The sequence below is a fragment of the Psammomys obesus genome, unplaced genomic scaffold, assembly GCF_907164565.1.
Source record: "Psammomys obesus unplaced genomic scaffold, mPsaObe1.curated_primary_1811, whole genome shotgun sequence".
Lineage (NCBI taxonomy): Eukaryota > Metazoa > Chordata > Mammalia > Rodentia > Muridae > Psammomys > Psammomys obesus.
The window spans coordinates 4,152,668-4,168,212 of NW_026591598.1; the positions used below are offsets into that span (position 1 = coordinate 4,152,668).

At 44.7% G+C, this 15,545-nt stretch overlaps 1 protein-coding gene across 5 annotated transcripts in view; it reads left to right on the plus strand.

Moving 5' to 3' along the window:
- Meaf6 (MYST/Esa1 associated factor 6) overlaps positions 1-15,175 on the plus strand; it is a 26,004-nt gene extending 10,829 nt beyond the window's left edge. Inside the window, exons 5-9 of one of the 5 annotated variants that reach the window (XR_008720581.1) lie at positions 8,595-8,787; positions 12,714-12,743; positions 12,851-12,908; positions 13,532-13,565; positions 14,578-15,175. Coding sequence is in view for 3 of the 5 variants with exons in the window: in XM_055611220.1 (XP_055467195.1) it covers positions 8,595-8,787; positions 12,714-12,743; positions 13,532-13,565; positions 14,578-14,586 (266 nt within the window). In the remaining 2 variants the exon portion in view is untranslated. The remainder of the gene's footprint in view (positions 1-8,594; positions 8,788-12,713; positions 12,744-12,850; positions 12,909-13,531; positions 13,566-14,577) is intronic. The other 4 variants (XR_008720582.1, XM_055611220.1, XM_055611222.1 and 1 more) reach the window with 4 other exon arrangements.
- The last annotated feature ends 370 nt before the right edge of the window (positions 15,176-15,545 follow it).

The window sequence follows — 15,545 nt, forward strand, 5'->3', positions numbered from 1 at the left end:
CCCTCCCTCCCTCCCTCCCTCCCTCCTTCCTTCCTTCCTTCCTCTCTTTCTTTTTTCAGATAGAGTTTTTCTGTGTAACCCTGGCTGTCCCGGAATGCACTCTAGACCAGGCTGGCCTCAGCCTCAGAGATCTGCCTCCCAGAGTGCTGGGATGAAAGGCATGTGCCGCCGCTGCCCAGCGTCTGTTTACTTTTACTCACTTCCCTCATTTGCTTTTTTTTTTTTCTTCATTTACTGTTTAATATCAATCTCTGTATTTATTTATTGATTATTGAATGTAGCCACATATATGTGCCACGGTGCACACGTGGAGGTCATAGGGCAGATTGTGGGAGTTGGTGCTTCCCTTTCACCTTGGGCTCAAACTCAGGCTCCTCAGGCTTCGCTGCAGGAGCCTGTGCCTGCGAAGCCATCTGGAGGGCCCTCTGCTTGGACATCTGTAAAGCAGATGCAAGACTTGAGGGTCCTTGGAGGCCCTGCGGATTGAATCCAGGATTGTGCCCCACAAGAGAAGCGGTGTGCTTGGCCTGCACTTCCACACTTTCAGTGCTGCAGGCTCTCTGGAAACCAGGGCTGTGGAATGAGTCCTTTGTGCACGAGGCCTGTGATCGCCAGGAATGAAGAGGCAGACTTCTGCCTTTTATCTTCTTTAATTTTGAGGATTTCAGTTTTCTACTTTGAGCATTGATTTTCAAGCCATACATAAAAATCCCCCTCTGCCCAATGCATTATTTCTGCTTCCTTTGGCTTTATGTATTTGACCAACTAGTAAGATTTTCTCCTTGCTGCCTTGGCAGGGGCAGGGGCTGCTGAGTGTTCCCAAGTATCCAGCAGAACTGCTCTTCACTTCCCTGCCCACTCTGGAGGGCTTCTCTTCCGCCTGGAGACCTGCCCTCTACCAGATGCAGCCCTCAGTCGCCCTTCCTTTCCTTTACTGTGTAGATTTCCAAGTCTTTGCTCTGAAGACTGTGGCTTGTTTTTCTGTCAGTGAGAAACAAACTCTTGTCTTCCTCAGTGCAGCACCGTCAGTGGAGTGGTTGAAGTTGCACAGTCCTGGAGTGTCCATGGACTAAGTACTGTAGTTCTGTGGTAGAGCATTTGCCTAGCATGTGTGAGGCCTAGAAATATGATCCCTAGCCCTTTTAATTTTTTTTCTTTTTTTTTTTTTTGACCCTTTTGAAACAGGGTCTCAGATAGCCCAGGCTGTCCTCAAACTCACTGCAGCCAAGGATGGCTTTGAACTTACTTGTCTTCCTGAATTTAAGTGGTACTGGGGATTGAACCCAGGGTTTTGAGCATGGTAGGCGAGCACTTTACTGAGCTACATTCCCGGCCAGTTCTCATCATCTCTGTTAGTCCTTTGGGACAAGAGTTGCTGCCGTGGATGTCACTGTATCAGAGAGGAGACCTAGGTGAGTTCTGTTGATGGGCTTGGAGCAGTTGAGTGAGCTTATGGAGAGTGACCCACTGTCTGTTCACACGGCACTCCCGTCGCAGAGACTGAAGATGGATGGCCAGCTGCCTTCACTCCCCAGTGTCTTTTCAGATTGGAGTCTAGACAGTTTGCCTTTCTCTCCTGTCTCAGAGTCTAGGCTTTCCAGTTCCTGATGACTCAGTTTTCGTTTCTCCTATCTCCCTGCTATGGTCCAAGGCTTTATTGTCTCTTGCACTGCTATCTCATAATCTCCCGGCATTGTTTCCAACATTTGACTGTAGAAAAGATGTTTAATATAAATATTTAATACATGCTGTCTGTTAGCAGAAGGACCTGCTAGTACAATTGAAACTACACCATAGCCAAAGCAGGCCTTGAACTTGTATCCGTCTTGCCTCCCAAGTAGCTGGGATTTCAGGCCTAGCCAGGCCTCTATATTATATTCAGTTCATGAGGCCACATAGTGTGTAATAAGTGTGGGCTTGGATTGTGCTTTCCTGTTTTGAATCAATCCTCTCCCTTTGTCTAGGTGTATATGTCTCATGAATATTTTTCTATGGTAAATAACCACAACATTTGATCCTGGAATTGAAGCTTGGCTTGTCCACTCTCTATTTTCAAGTCTTTTAGAAATGATTTTTTGTTTTGTTTTGTTTGAGTAAGGATTGATTCTTCTTTTCTCACATTCTCACCAGCATTTGTTGTCATTTATTTTTTTGAGACAGGGTCTCACTATGTAGCCCTGGCTGGCCTGGACTCAGAGAGATCCATCTGCTTTTGCCTCTAGTATTAAAGGCTTGTGCTGGGATTGAAGGATGAATATCTTTTGTTTTCTTGGGATTAACCATTTGTCTTGTAGTGAGGTGGAATCTCAAAGCAGTTTTACATTTCCTGATAACAAGGAAGCTGACTGCTTGTTTCAAGAACATATTGGCCAGGCCATTTGTATTTATTTTCCTTTCTCTCTCTCTTTCTTTCCTTTCCTCCTTCTTTCCTTCCTTCCTTCCTTCCTTCCTTTTCTTTCTTATTTCTCTTTTCTTTTTTCTTTTTTGAGACAGGGTTTTTCTGTGTAACCTGGCTGTTTTGGAACTCACGTAGACCAGGCTGGCTTTGAAGTCACAGAGATCTGCCTGCATCTGCCTCCTGAGTTCTGGGATTGAAGGTGTGCTCCCCTATTCCCTGCTAATCCATATTTCTTCCTTTGACTACTGCCTTCAGTTCATTAGCCCATTTTTTGATCAGATAATTTGGGTTTTTTGATGTGTGATTTTTGCAGTTTGAAAATCTGTATGCACATGTGAGTGGTATGAGTGTGAGAATGTGTGTGTGTGTGTGTGTGTGTGTGTGTGTGTGTGTGTGTAGTTGTGTGCACATATGGAAACTAGAAGAGGGCATTAGGGGTACCTCTAGCACTCTGCCCATTTCTTTGAGGCAGGTCTCTCCCTGAACCCAAGGTTTGTATTTTTCCCTGCTTGGCTATAAACCAGCAAACCCCAGTGATTTCTCTGCACGTGCAGAGGCGGGATTGCAGGGCTGTGCAGGAGGTCTGACCTGTTGCACAGTTCTGAAATCTGAGCCGTGGTCCTCGGGATTGCACAGCAAGTGCTCTTGACCACTGAGTCATTTCCTTCAGCCCCCCGTTGAAAACCAAAACATCCAGAATATTAATTTCATATGTTTTGCGTATATGGCAAATATTTCCCTGTCCTTTACTCTGGCGTTTCCTTTGCTGTGCAGCTTTTTGATTCTCTGGCATCCCATTTATCAGGTTTTGGGATTATTTCCTGTGTTGTTGGAGTCCTGTGTAGAAAGGTCTTGCCTTTGCCTGTATGTATGTTTGTATGTATGTATACATGTCTGTCTGTCTGTCTGTCTGTCTGTCTGTCTGTCTGTCTGTCTATCTATCTATCTATCTATCTATCTATCTATCTATCTATCTATCTTGTTTTAAATTATGTGTATTTTGGGGGATGGCGGTCTGCTTGAGTCTGTTGCCCCCTGGAGGCCAGAAGAGGGTATTGGCTTCTCCAGAGCTGGAGTTACAGGTGCCCTGACATAGGTGCTATGTCTGAACTGACATAGGTGCTATGTCTGAACTGAACTCTGTCCTCTGTGAGAACAGAACTGCCTTTTAACCGCTGAGTGGTTTTCTGCCCAAGGGAGCCGCCGAGCCTGTATCTTCAGGGGTTCTCCCTCAACAGTTTCAAAGCTTCAAGTCTGTGGTGTGAGAGACACAGATCCAGCTGCATTCTCCTGCACATGGGAATCCCAGTCTCTCAGCACTCTGTGCTCCAGAAGCCGTTTGTTCTCCAGTGTGTGTTTTTGTCAGAGTAGCTGGCTTGATTGTGTGGGCTTCTGTCTGGATCCTCTGTTCTAGTCTATGGATCTGCATACCTTTCTCTGCCTGTACCATGCTGGTTTTTTTTTTTTTTTTTTTTTTTTTTTTAGCTTTATAATATAATTTGAGAACAGGTACCTCTAAGCATTGTTTTTGTTTTGTTTTTTTTTCTCCTAAAGATTGCTGTAGCTTTTTGGGGCCTCCATACGAATTTAATTTATTTTTAATAATTCTGTGAAGAATACCTAAGTTTTCTGTTTTATTTTGTTTTAATCTTTTGCAACAAGGCTTTTCTGTGTAGGCTTGGCTATCCTGGAACTGGCTCTGTAGACAAGGGTGACCTTGAACTCAGAGACCTGCCTGCCTCTGTCTCCCAAGTACCACCACTGCCTGGAGAATGTCCAGGATTTGATGGGGTTTGCATTGAAAGTGCAGATTGCTTTTGGTAATAGTCTGATGTTAGTCACTATGAATTCTTCAGGTCCATTTGTTTCTTCCTTCGATGTTTTATAGATTTCTTGTCTGTTCATTTTCCTTTATTTTATTTTGAGATGGGGTTTCACTGTGTGTCCCTGGTTGACCTGGACCTCCACATAGACCTGGCTAGCACTGAACCTGGAGAGCTGCTTGCTGGGATTAAAGGTGTAAGCCACCACTATTAGCTGTTTGGCTTAAAGTTGCAATTGCAGACATCTTTCATATCCTGGGATAGGTTTATTTTTAAGTATTCTATTTCATTTTCTCTGAAGTTATTCTAATTTTCCCCTTGGTTTCTTTTTAGGTAAGTACATGGTTTTTTGTTTGTTGTTTTTGTTTTTGTTTTAAATGAAACAGGGTCTTTCTATATAACATAACCCTGGCTGTTCAGGAACTCAGTATGTCCACCAGGTTGGCTCCAAACTTACAGAGCACCACCTGCCTCTGTTTCCTGAGTGCTGGGATTAAAGATGTACACCACCACATCTGGCCTCGTTTTATCTTCTTTGAAAATAGACTTAGAATGTATTTGTGTTCCATATATACAGGTGTTTTTGTTTTTTTTTTTTTCCCACATGTGTGTGCACCACATGCATACAGTCCTAGACATCAGGTCCCCTGGAACTAGAGTTATAGACAGTTGTGAGCTGCCATGTGGGTCCTGGGAACCAAACCCAGGTCCTCTGCAAGAGCAGACAGTGTTCTTGCCCAGACATGCTGGGCTCTCCAGCCTGATGCACCTTTCTGAGCTGAGGTCTTGCTGTGTTGATTAGGCTGGTCTTGAAAAACAGAACTCCTCTCTGCATTGAATTATCTCATAAGCTTTGTCAGAGCTGACCTTAACGTCAGGCTTCATGCTGGACTGAACTCTATTCTCCGATCTCTGTTTATCCTTCCTTACGCTATGAGCATCGCAATGCTGATTACTGTAGCTTTGTGAGGAGACCTTCTAAAATTCTTTCAGTCTTTTTTCACTGGCTCACTTCCATGTAGTCCAGGCTGGCCTTGAATTCACCGTCTCCCTTCCCCAGCCTCCTGAGTGCTGTGACTCCAGGTGTATGCCAACTCCCAGGCTCTTGTGTACATTTTATGTAAAATTGCATAAAATGGTTTTTCTATTCTTGTGCAGCTCCATGGCTGTGGAGCGCCCTCTCCTGGCGCTTTCCTGTATCGTGTCTGAATTAGTTCCATCATTTCTGAGATCGGGCTGTTTCTTTGCTTTTCCGGGGTAGTGGAGAAGTATGTTGGGAGTGTGGTTATATGTGCTCCATGGTGTGCATATGAACAATTCTTTTTTTTTTTTTTATTTGTTTATTCTATATACAATGCCAGAAGAGAGCACCAGATCTCATTATAGATGGTTGGGAGTCATCATGTGTTTGCTGGGAATTGAACTCATGATCTCTGGAAGAACAGCTAGTGCTCTTAACCTCTTAGCCATCTGTCCAGCGCCTAAACAACTCTTGAGAGTTGATTCTCTCCCTCTCGCAGGGGCTTCAGGGATTGATCACACACCCTCAGGACTGCACAGGAAATACTTTAACTGCACAGTCGCCTTGCTGGGCTCTTCTGCTTTTAAGGCTTTGTTGTTGCTGCTGTTGTTATTTGAATGTGTTTTTGAGATGTGGTTCAGGCTGGCCTGGAACTCCTCATCTTCCTTCCTCAGCCATCCCCGCCCTGGGATTACAGCTACATGCCTGTATAAGCTACACATTTCTGTTTTGTTTTCTCTCTCTGTGTTTGTGTGTGTATACATCATGGTACATGTGTGGAGGTTAGAGAACAAGCTCAGATGTTTGCCCTTACCCTTATTTCACATGAGGCAGGGTCTCTCCTTTTTCTCCATTACATTATGTATGTCAGGTGGGCTGGCTTAGGGGCCTCCAGGGATTCTTCTGTCTCAGTCTCCTCTCTCCTTATAGGAGTTGGGGTTCAGCTTTATGTAGGTTCTGGGAATGCAAACTTAGGTCCTTGCATTTATATGTCAAGTGCTTTATCTACTGAGCATTCTACTCGGCCTGCTTCCTGCTTTTTGTTTTCAGACAGGGTATTCCTTTGTATCTCTGGCTGACCTACAACTTGATATGTAGACCAGGCTGCCCTTGAACCGGGTGGCAGTACTCCTCTTTCAACTTCCCTACTTCTGTCTTTTTGAGCCTATGTTTCTCTGCTTCTGGTGGCCTCATGGTTCTTCCTAAAAAATCATAATATAAAGACAGAAAGGAAAACACTGACCCCTGACCCTTTTGCTGACACAGACCTTGACCTTTTTTAGAGGCAAATACTTACATATTTGGGCCCACTAGTAGTTGAGTAGAATGCATGTCTTTCCCCATCCTTATCAACAGTTTCCAGAAGTTGGACATGGTATTGCACAGTTGTGACACCAGCACTGGGGAGGTAGAGGTGGAGGATGGGCCACCACGGAGCTCACTATAGCCTAGACTGGTCATGGACTTGGGACAGCTTCCTGTCTCTAATGTACTGCCTTCTCCCTCTTCTTCCTTCCTCCTTCCTTCCTGTTTGGTGCAAGGATTGAACCCAAGGTCTTGTTCATGCTGTATAAGTGCTTTACTCTGTAGCCACCCTGCCCTAAGACAGTATTTATGAGATGCTCTTGAACTTGGTTCTGTTGTTTAAATATGGCTAAGTTGTTGTTACTATTATTTATTAATTTTTGGACACAGGATCTCTTTATAGAGCCCAGGCTGGCCTTGACCTTTAGATTTCCTGTCTCACTATATCAAGTGCCAGCATTCCAGGCATGTGCCACCCCACCTGGCTCTTGAGGTGCTGTTTTAAAATTGATGATTTATATCAGTAGTTACTACTTTGTTCAAGCATCCTTGGGCTGGTTGATCTAGCTTAATGGCTGGGTTCAATACTCAGGATAGCCAAAGACGGGGTTGGGGGAAAATCATGGCGGCTCATGCCTGTAATCTCAACATTCAGGAGTTGAGGGCGGGAAGATCAGAAGTTTTAGTGCGGCCAAACCTGAGCTTGGTTCTTGAGCAGTGGAAGGGGAGCGCTGATTCCCTGAGTTGTTCTGAGCGCCTCATACTCGCTGCGGATGTAAGTTACTTTTTGGTGCTGTAAAGAAATACCATGATCAAAAGTGACTTGTAGAAGAGAGGTTGTCTTGGCTTCCTTTATGTTTTGAGAATGGGCTCTCTGTGTAGGAGCTGGCCGATTTTATTTTGTCCCGCTGAAGCTGAGAGAATGAACAGGAAGCGGAGTGAGGCTCTACACCCCCTAAGCCCACCCCTAGTGGCATATGCTTCCGTCTGCAGGTAGTACACCCTCCCAGGCAGCTCCACCAGCGAGAAACCAGGTGCGCAGGATCCCTGCTGTGGCCCCCTCTCTCAGCATACACACAAATAAGTAAAATGTAATTTAAAAAGATAAGGGAGGGGGAAGCTGGACAGATGAGCTGTTAAGAGTGTTTATTGCTTCCACAGAGGACCCTGGGTCAGTTCACAGCTCCTGGGTCTGATGGCCTATAGTAGCAGCGCCAGGTTTGATGTCTTCTCTCTTCCACAGGCACCTGTATTGCGTCACCCATAACCCTGCCCGAACACACATACATTTAACTTAAAAGTGAAATAAATAACCTTTTTTTGATAAAAATTCAGGGCTATACTTTGTGACCTAGGAAGTTCAAGGTCTGAGCTCCATGAGATGACCCCAACCTCCTGCCCTCCTCCCTCTCCCCAAATACCCAGCAGATCCAAAACCTCAGTAATTCAGGGATTGGATTAGAGTCTCCTCTCCGGTGGGTACCTTTTCTTTGTTTTTCATTTATTATTTCTACTCAGTATGTATGTCTGTGAGGGTGTGTGTGTGTGTGCGTGTGAATGCAGGTATCCAAGGAGGCCAGAGGTGTTGGATCTCCTGGAGCTGAAGTTCCAGTTGGTGAGCCTTATGACCTGGGTTCTGCGTATTAGACTCAGGCTCTTGCTAGAGCGTCATCTGTAGCTCTCCCCACCCCCCCACCGCTCTTGAAAGGACAGGGTTCCCTGATGGCTTATTAGTTCTGCCAGTGTCACCGTTCCTCATCCTGTGGGTGAAATTCTTCCTCTCTTTAGCGCACTCCATGTTAAAATAGCCCTCACGTCAAGGGGCGGCCGTGTTGTGGTCAGGGTTGTCCCTAGCACTGTGGTTTGGAGCTGCACAGCTGCAGATTACATGGTTTCCAGGAATTCCCAGCTTTGCTACTTTCAATGTATGTTCCCTGTCAGCCTGTATCCTCTGTTACATGGCCTGTGGGCTCAAAAGAAGACCTCTGCTGATGACAGGACGACAGAATACTGATCAGGCTCTTGAGACCTGTTTTCTTTCCTCTAGGGGAACCAGGAAGTGGGACAGAAAGCGATACTTCTCCAGACTTCCACAATCAGGAGAACGAGCCTGCTCAGGAGGACCCCGAGGACCTGGACGGGGCCGTTCAGGGAGTGAAGCCTCAGAAGGCTGCCTCTTCTACCTCCTCAGGGAGCCACCACAGCAGCCACAAAAAACGGAAGAATAAAAACCGGCACAGGTTAGTGGCAGGGTCCCACCCAGTCCCATAGTTCTCACAACTACTGGGAGGGACTTGGTTGGAATAAAACTGCCTGGCACAGTGGCAGAGCCCTTACATTTTGGGTGGCAGAAATTCTTTTGGTGCAAGTCAAGTGGGCTGGCGTTGTCTGAGGGAGGTGTGGGTGGCAGTGGAGTGGCCCTGAAGGATCAGCGGGAGTCACTAGGATAGAATGTGGCTCTCGGAAGCCACCTAACATTGTAAGCTTTGTGTCCTTTGCTAAGAGGAAAACAGGGACATAGAATTAAGTCCTTGAAAAATGACTCTGGTTATTGGGAAACTGATCTGGGATAGAGAGTTCTCTCAATCCTGGCCCCTGTCTGCTCCTCTGAGAGCTGAGTTGACATGCCTTTTTAACCATAGGTTTGGTTATGATTGTTATGACTTTTCTATTTTGTAGTTCTCTGAGTACGCTGCCTTCAGATTCGGGGGAACTCTAAAAGCTCCTAAATGCGAGCATTCCTTCGTAGGAACCTTCTGAGCACTGTTACTTTTGCAGTGGGGAATGAGATGGGAATGACAGCCAGTGGACAGAGAGGTCAGGTGTCTCAGGGGACTTTAGTGGTCACTCTGCCTGGGTGTGTATGCTAATGCTGGGCCATAACTCAGAGGGTAAGGAAGGATCTGGAGCAAGGGCTCTCCCTCGTCCTGGTTTTGGAAGCCTGAACACTGCGGGGGCGAAAGGGGTGTGCAGGGCTGCGTGGGGCTCCCTGTCCTCTGGTTGGCTAATGAATTATGTTGCTTTAGATATCTGTGGGGTATCCTATCCTGCACCTAAGCTGTTGCACTATGACCTTCATAGACCTGGCACTGTGGGTGTTATAGAATTAAATTTAACTGGTTTGAACCCCTTTGGCATCAGCAGATTCTTGAATTCTTTTAAACTTTCCTTGTTTTTTATTTTATTTTTTTTAATTGCAGAAACAGTATTTCCTCCCAATAAATACTGATAACGGATTGCTGCTTTATGTTTTTTTTCTACAAACCAAAAACCACTGTTCTAATCTCAGACTATAGTGAAAAACAGCAAAGAGTTGCTCCTTCCCACCGTGGTAAGGCTGTAGGTTATGGGAGCGTTTTGATAGGCTTAGAGCTAGTCTATCTCAGACAGCAGAGACCCATACTCTTTTAAAGAGTATTTTGTAGACTGGGAGATGGCTCAGTTTGTAAAGCGCTTGCTCTGCAGGCTTGAGGATCTGAGTTCTAATCCCAGGACCCAGGTCCAAACTCTCAGTGAGTTGTATGTGCCTATATGAGATCCTGGGGCCTTGCTGGCTAGCCAGTCTAAAAGAGGTGATGGGACACTTTTTACAAAAACTGTGGAGAGACACCCAGCATTGTGTTGACACAGTATCGGGTTTACACATATAACACACACAGAGAAAGCTAATTTAGTGTTTTCTTTGGTGTTGCTTTTAGTACGTTTATTTTGGTGATTCTTTTCCTATTTCAGAGATTCTAGAGCAGGGAGAGCATATTGAAAGTCCCTGGGACTCTACATCACTGACCAGTATTCTCTCTAGAGCCTGCTGGTTTCCTGTGATACTTGATTCGCACTAGTGATGTGAGCAGTTGTTGACTGCTAAAAGGGAGCCAGAGAAGCATTTATTTTAACCTTGTCCTTGCAGGTGTCTAGAGCATTTCCATGGGAACAACACTTCTTCCTCATTCCTCCCTTTCCTGGCCCCGGGATTGAATTCCTTCTAGAAACACACTAGCATTTAGAAAGATCATTGTTGGACACTCTTCTGTTAGGGTGCAAGTCCTGCTCAGAAGGTGGACCGAGAGTTTGGTTTTTTTTTTAACTTTTTTAAATTTTTTATTAATTACACTTTATTCATTTTGTATCCCCCCATTAGCCCCTCCCTCCTCCCCTCCCGACTGAGAGTTTTTATATTCTGAATTTGTATCTGTCTGATCTCCTCCCAAAAAGGCCAGTGGTACTGAATTGCTTTCTTAGGAAGCTGGGGTCAGGACTGCCCTGAGTGGCACGTCAGTGGGCTAAGGTTCTTGGAGTCCTGCTACCTTTGCACACTCAAGGGCAGAGGTGGAGCACATTATCTGGACACGCTGGTGAGTTGGCACCCAGAGCAGTGCTTTCTTCTCTGCTGTGTGGTGGCCCATGTAGTCAGGCCCTGTTCACAGGCTGCTCTTCAGCCGGTGGCTGAGGACTTGCCATGTGCCAGACACTGCAGAGAAGAAGCAGCAGGAAGGACTTGAATTTACCCTCTTCTGGAATATGAAAACCATCATCAAATGATCCCTCTCCCTAGTCTGGGGATGAAACACAAAGCTTCGTGCATGCTAGTCACATCAAAATGATTGGTTCTCTGAATTCCTTATGTTGTACGTGCCAGAACGATAGTTAAGCCCCACTGTCTTTAAAAAGAAAAAGTGAATATCGGCTGCTCTTAGAGATTTTCACTATCGCACTGCATCCAAGATTGGTTTTTGTGAGTCATTGTTTGTTTTTAAGGCAGGGTTTCATTATGAAACTGTGGCTGCCCTCAAACTAATTTCTTCTGCCTTGGCCTCCCGAATGCTGGGATTAGCAGGGATTACCATGCCTGCCACCAAACCCAAGTTTGGCTAAATAGATATACTTTTACTTACATATGTATTTAAGCCAGCATGCACCTACCATTGAGCTACACCCCCAGCTGATACTATCTACTTTAATTTGGGAAGGTAGAATCAGCTTGAAAGGAAAACATTGTAAAAGTGCTGCTTGTCCATTGGTGTGTGTGCCCAGGAAGGTCCTAAATGAAATGGTCGCATAAGTGGTGCTGGAGCTCAGCTCTCATCTGACTCTCACAAACATGGTCTAGCAGAACAGCCATTCCAGTATTGCTGTATGCCTGTCTACAGTCTGAAAGGTGCCAGAGGCAGGGAGGAGCTGGCGTTATAGTCCCGGCTGATGCTTGCTTTGGAGATCTGTGCAGACCATGGCCTGTCAGCAGTGACAGCTCAGAATGGCCTTCTCTGTTGTGTGCCAGCAAAGCCCAGTGGCCTTTGTTTTACTTAGTTGCTGCATTGATATAAACAATGAGCTGTCGTATTAGGCAAGGTGCCACTTGCCTGCAGTCATGTTATGTAGAGGCTGAGGCGGGAGGATGCCAAGTGTGAGGCCAGTGTGGGCTCTATTGCAGGACCCCTCCCTACCCCCCAATAAAAACAGAAAAGGAAAATGAACAGTGAACTGCCATCAGAGCGCAGGAGGCACAGCTCATGAAAGAGCAGAGGTTCGTACAGCCAGCAAATGGCTTCCGGGAGGAGCTCTGCAGCAGGACCTGGTGGCACCGGACATGTTTAGAACATGAACTTGAACAAAAAGTTACTTGTTTTGCTGTTTTCAAAGTATAAAGTGTTTTGTCACCTTTTGTTTTAATGACAATATGTTATGCTGACTTCTAGCACCTTCTGCTGTATGACTAAACCCCTCCCTCCCTTTCTCCCTCCCTGTCCTTCTTCCTCCCTTCCTCTCTTCCTCCCTCCCTTTCTCCTTCTTCTTCCCTCCCTCCCTGCCTCCTTCCTTGCCTCCCTCTCTCTCTCCCTCCCTCCCTCCCTCTTCTAATGCACTAATTCTGTTTTCAGCACAGATATCTCAGGAGTGCTAACCCCGAGTCTGGCAGCTAACACCCAGGGCTGCGGCTGTCCCTAGTGCTCTAATGCAGTCTTCCCTCCGTGGTCTTCCCCCACTCTGGAGTACGCTGAGGAAGGGAATCCCCTGACCACAGTCTTTGGTGCTCTGGTGTTTGAAACCTCATGGCTTAAGATTCTTAAAGCTGACTTTGTTTCTACAAATCTTGCTAGGATGGCTAATCGACTAATTTATTCAATTAGTATATTAATTTCTATTGCTTTCTTCCTCCAATGCTGCCCCTCAGCCCGTCTGGCATGTTTGATTATGACTTTGAGTAAGTTTGATTTGAATTAGTGTTTGTGCTGTGTTGTGTGGTGTGTAGACACCGGTATATGCCGTTTTGAGATCTTTCTAACCCATAGTTTATCTGTTTAATTGTAGGTATGTATATTAGGTTAGGCTGGGAAGTTTTTTTTAAAAACAGAAAAACGTGATGGAGGTAACATTTTATTTAATAACTTAAGCAAAATTAAGTAAACTTCACTTTTATGCATTTTAATTTCTTTTTAATTAGATAACCTGTACTTTTAATTCATATTTAAATTGATTTTCTGGCTTTGCTTTCTAAGGAGATTAGTAGTTTAAGATTTTGATATTTTGCTTTGAAAAGATTTAAACATTGAAATTCTTGTAATTTCTTCTGTGTTTCATATCCAGAAACACAAACTCCTAGTCTCTTTGCTCTTGGTCACTGGCTGCCTCAGAGCCTGTCGGTGACGTAGTTACAGAGCTAACAACACATTGACCTGAGCATGCACTCTTTGTCTGGTTTCTCTAATTCTTTATTTAAAATTTTTATTTAAAAACTATGGCTTTTGTAACTGCTATATATTTCCCTTTTGAGTCACCTCAGTTTGCCTTATGGCAAAAGTATGTGCTCATATTCTTAATACTTGCCTAATATCTGAGAACACGACTAAATTATGACATAGTCTAATGAAGAATGTGGTTTTAACTGAGTAGCCTTTGTTATAGCTGTGCCTATGCAGTAGCTGCTTGCTGCCCTGTTTCTGTAAGTTAAAGTGCAAATATCCTCTATTTTTTTTTTTTTTCCTACCACAGGATTGATCTGAAGTTAAACAAAAAACCCCGAGCTGTAAGTATCAGCCAGACAACTCAGGGAGACTGGCAGTGTTTTTGTTTTAAAAGTTTTTGTTTTGGTGGGTTCAAACACAGGCCTCACCCATGCTGAGCAAGGGCCTTGCTGATGACGTATATCGCCCCCCCCACACCAGGGGCTGGCGAGCTTGTAGATGATTGGTCTTCAGAATCTGAATGTTCCTAATCTAGAGTCACTCTGGTTCCCAGAGCCTGAGGGTCGGTCTGGGTACGTTAACTTCTGGGTGCTCTTTACTAAACTACTTTAGAACAGACATAGTGGCCTTTAATCCCAGCATTCAGAAGATGGAGGCGGGCAATCTCTGGTAGCTGAGGCCAGCCTGCTCTACACGGGGGTTCCAGGTCAGCCAGGGCTGAATGATGAGAGCTGGTATCAAAACAACAAAACAATTAGAGAATGAGTCACACATTTTTCATTGGAGAAAACTGTTCTTCTCTTAGTTCATACTAAATTATTAACGTTGTTTCTCTTTTTGCTGGTGAACTAATGAGCAGAATTGACATTTGCATTGATGGCCCTTGTGTCCTCAGAGTTGGGACACTGTACATGTGAAACACATACCTGAAACAGTGCCTTTAGCTACACAGAAATTCCCTGAAATAGTTGTTTATGGAATTTTTTTTTAAGATTTTGAATGTTCTATCTGTATGTATACCTGCATGCCAGAAGACGGAGTAGAGGTGTAGATGGTTGTGAGCCACCATGTGGTTGCTGGAAATTGAACTGAGGACCTCTAGAAGTACAGTCAGAGCTCTTAACCACTGAGCCATCTCTCCAGCCCCCAGAATTTTTTTTTTTTAATTTTTGTTCTATAGGTTTAAATCAAGATTCTACCCAACTGTATAACGTTCTTTGAGTATATTCTCTCCTAAGATTTATGTATGTATGTATGTATGATGTGTGTATGTGTGTTTATGTATGTATGTATACATGTATGTATTTGATCAAATCAGGCAACAAGTAAGTTGTGACTTTTGTTTCTCTCTAGGACTATTAGAAGACTTGCTAGCAGAAGCTTCCAAGCCTGTGGAGCCCTGCTTTCCCTCTGACCTCACAGTGACAATGCCCCTCGCCTGACTGTGGCCATCTGCCTCGGCCCCCCCAGACCCAGTGCCTGTAACTGGCTAGTCTGTCCTAACTGTAGTGACGAGTCCTTCCTATAAGACTTTGGGCCATTCACTGTTGTCACCATTACTAGCAGAACGGCGGGAAGACCTGGCCTCAGCTCCAGTCCCTGCGGGTGGCTAACTGTGCATTTCTCCCTTCTTAGAATGAATGTCTCCCCCCAAACTGGCTGGCACCAGCTCCATCTGTGACCACACACGGAGAAGTGCACATCTCTGATATTTGTGTTAATGCTGAAAGTAGAGCCCAAGTTCCGTTGCAGATGGAGGCTGTAAATATCTGCCATTCTTTTGTTTTGTTTTGTGTCGTATTGTTTTTTTATTGTTGTTTTTACCATCTGATTTTCTTTTGGGACATTTTGTGATGCCTGTACCTTCCTGATGACACATCCTATCACCTGTTTCATGTGGTGTCAATATTCATAACTGAAACTAAAGTGGCTTTTAGAAGTAAATGGGCAACTTGGCTCTTTGGCTTTTTGATTTCTGAAAGGGGAAGGTAGAGAGTACTAATGATGGAGTTTCGTGTTAGAGGAACAAAGAAAGCTGAAAAGCATATTTTGAATCTTCCTACTAGAATAGACACTTTGTAGAAATAAAATTTTTAGCTCCTGCTTCTCATGCGTTCCTTCTAAACCTGAGATTTTTTTTCTCTTTATTTTACTCCTATCATGCCTGTCAGAGATTTTCTTTTTCCATCTATTCTCTTTTTGCTGATATTCACTTGCTTAGATATTGCTCTAAAAATCACCAAGCCAGTGGAAAGCCCAGAATTACTGAAAGTCAGCTTCCATTGAATAGAATGAGAGCCTCCCAGGAGCCAGCAGTATCC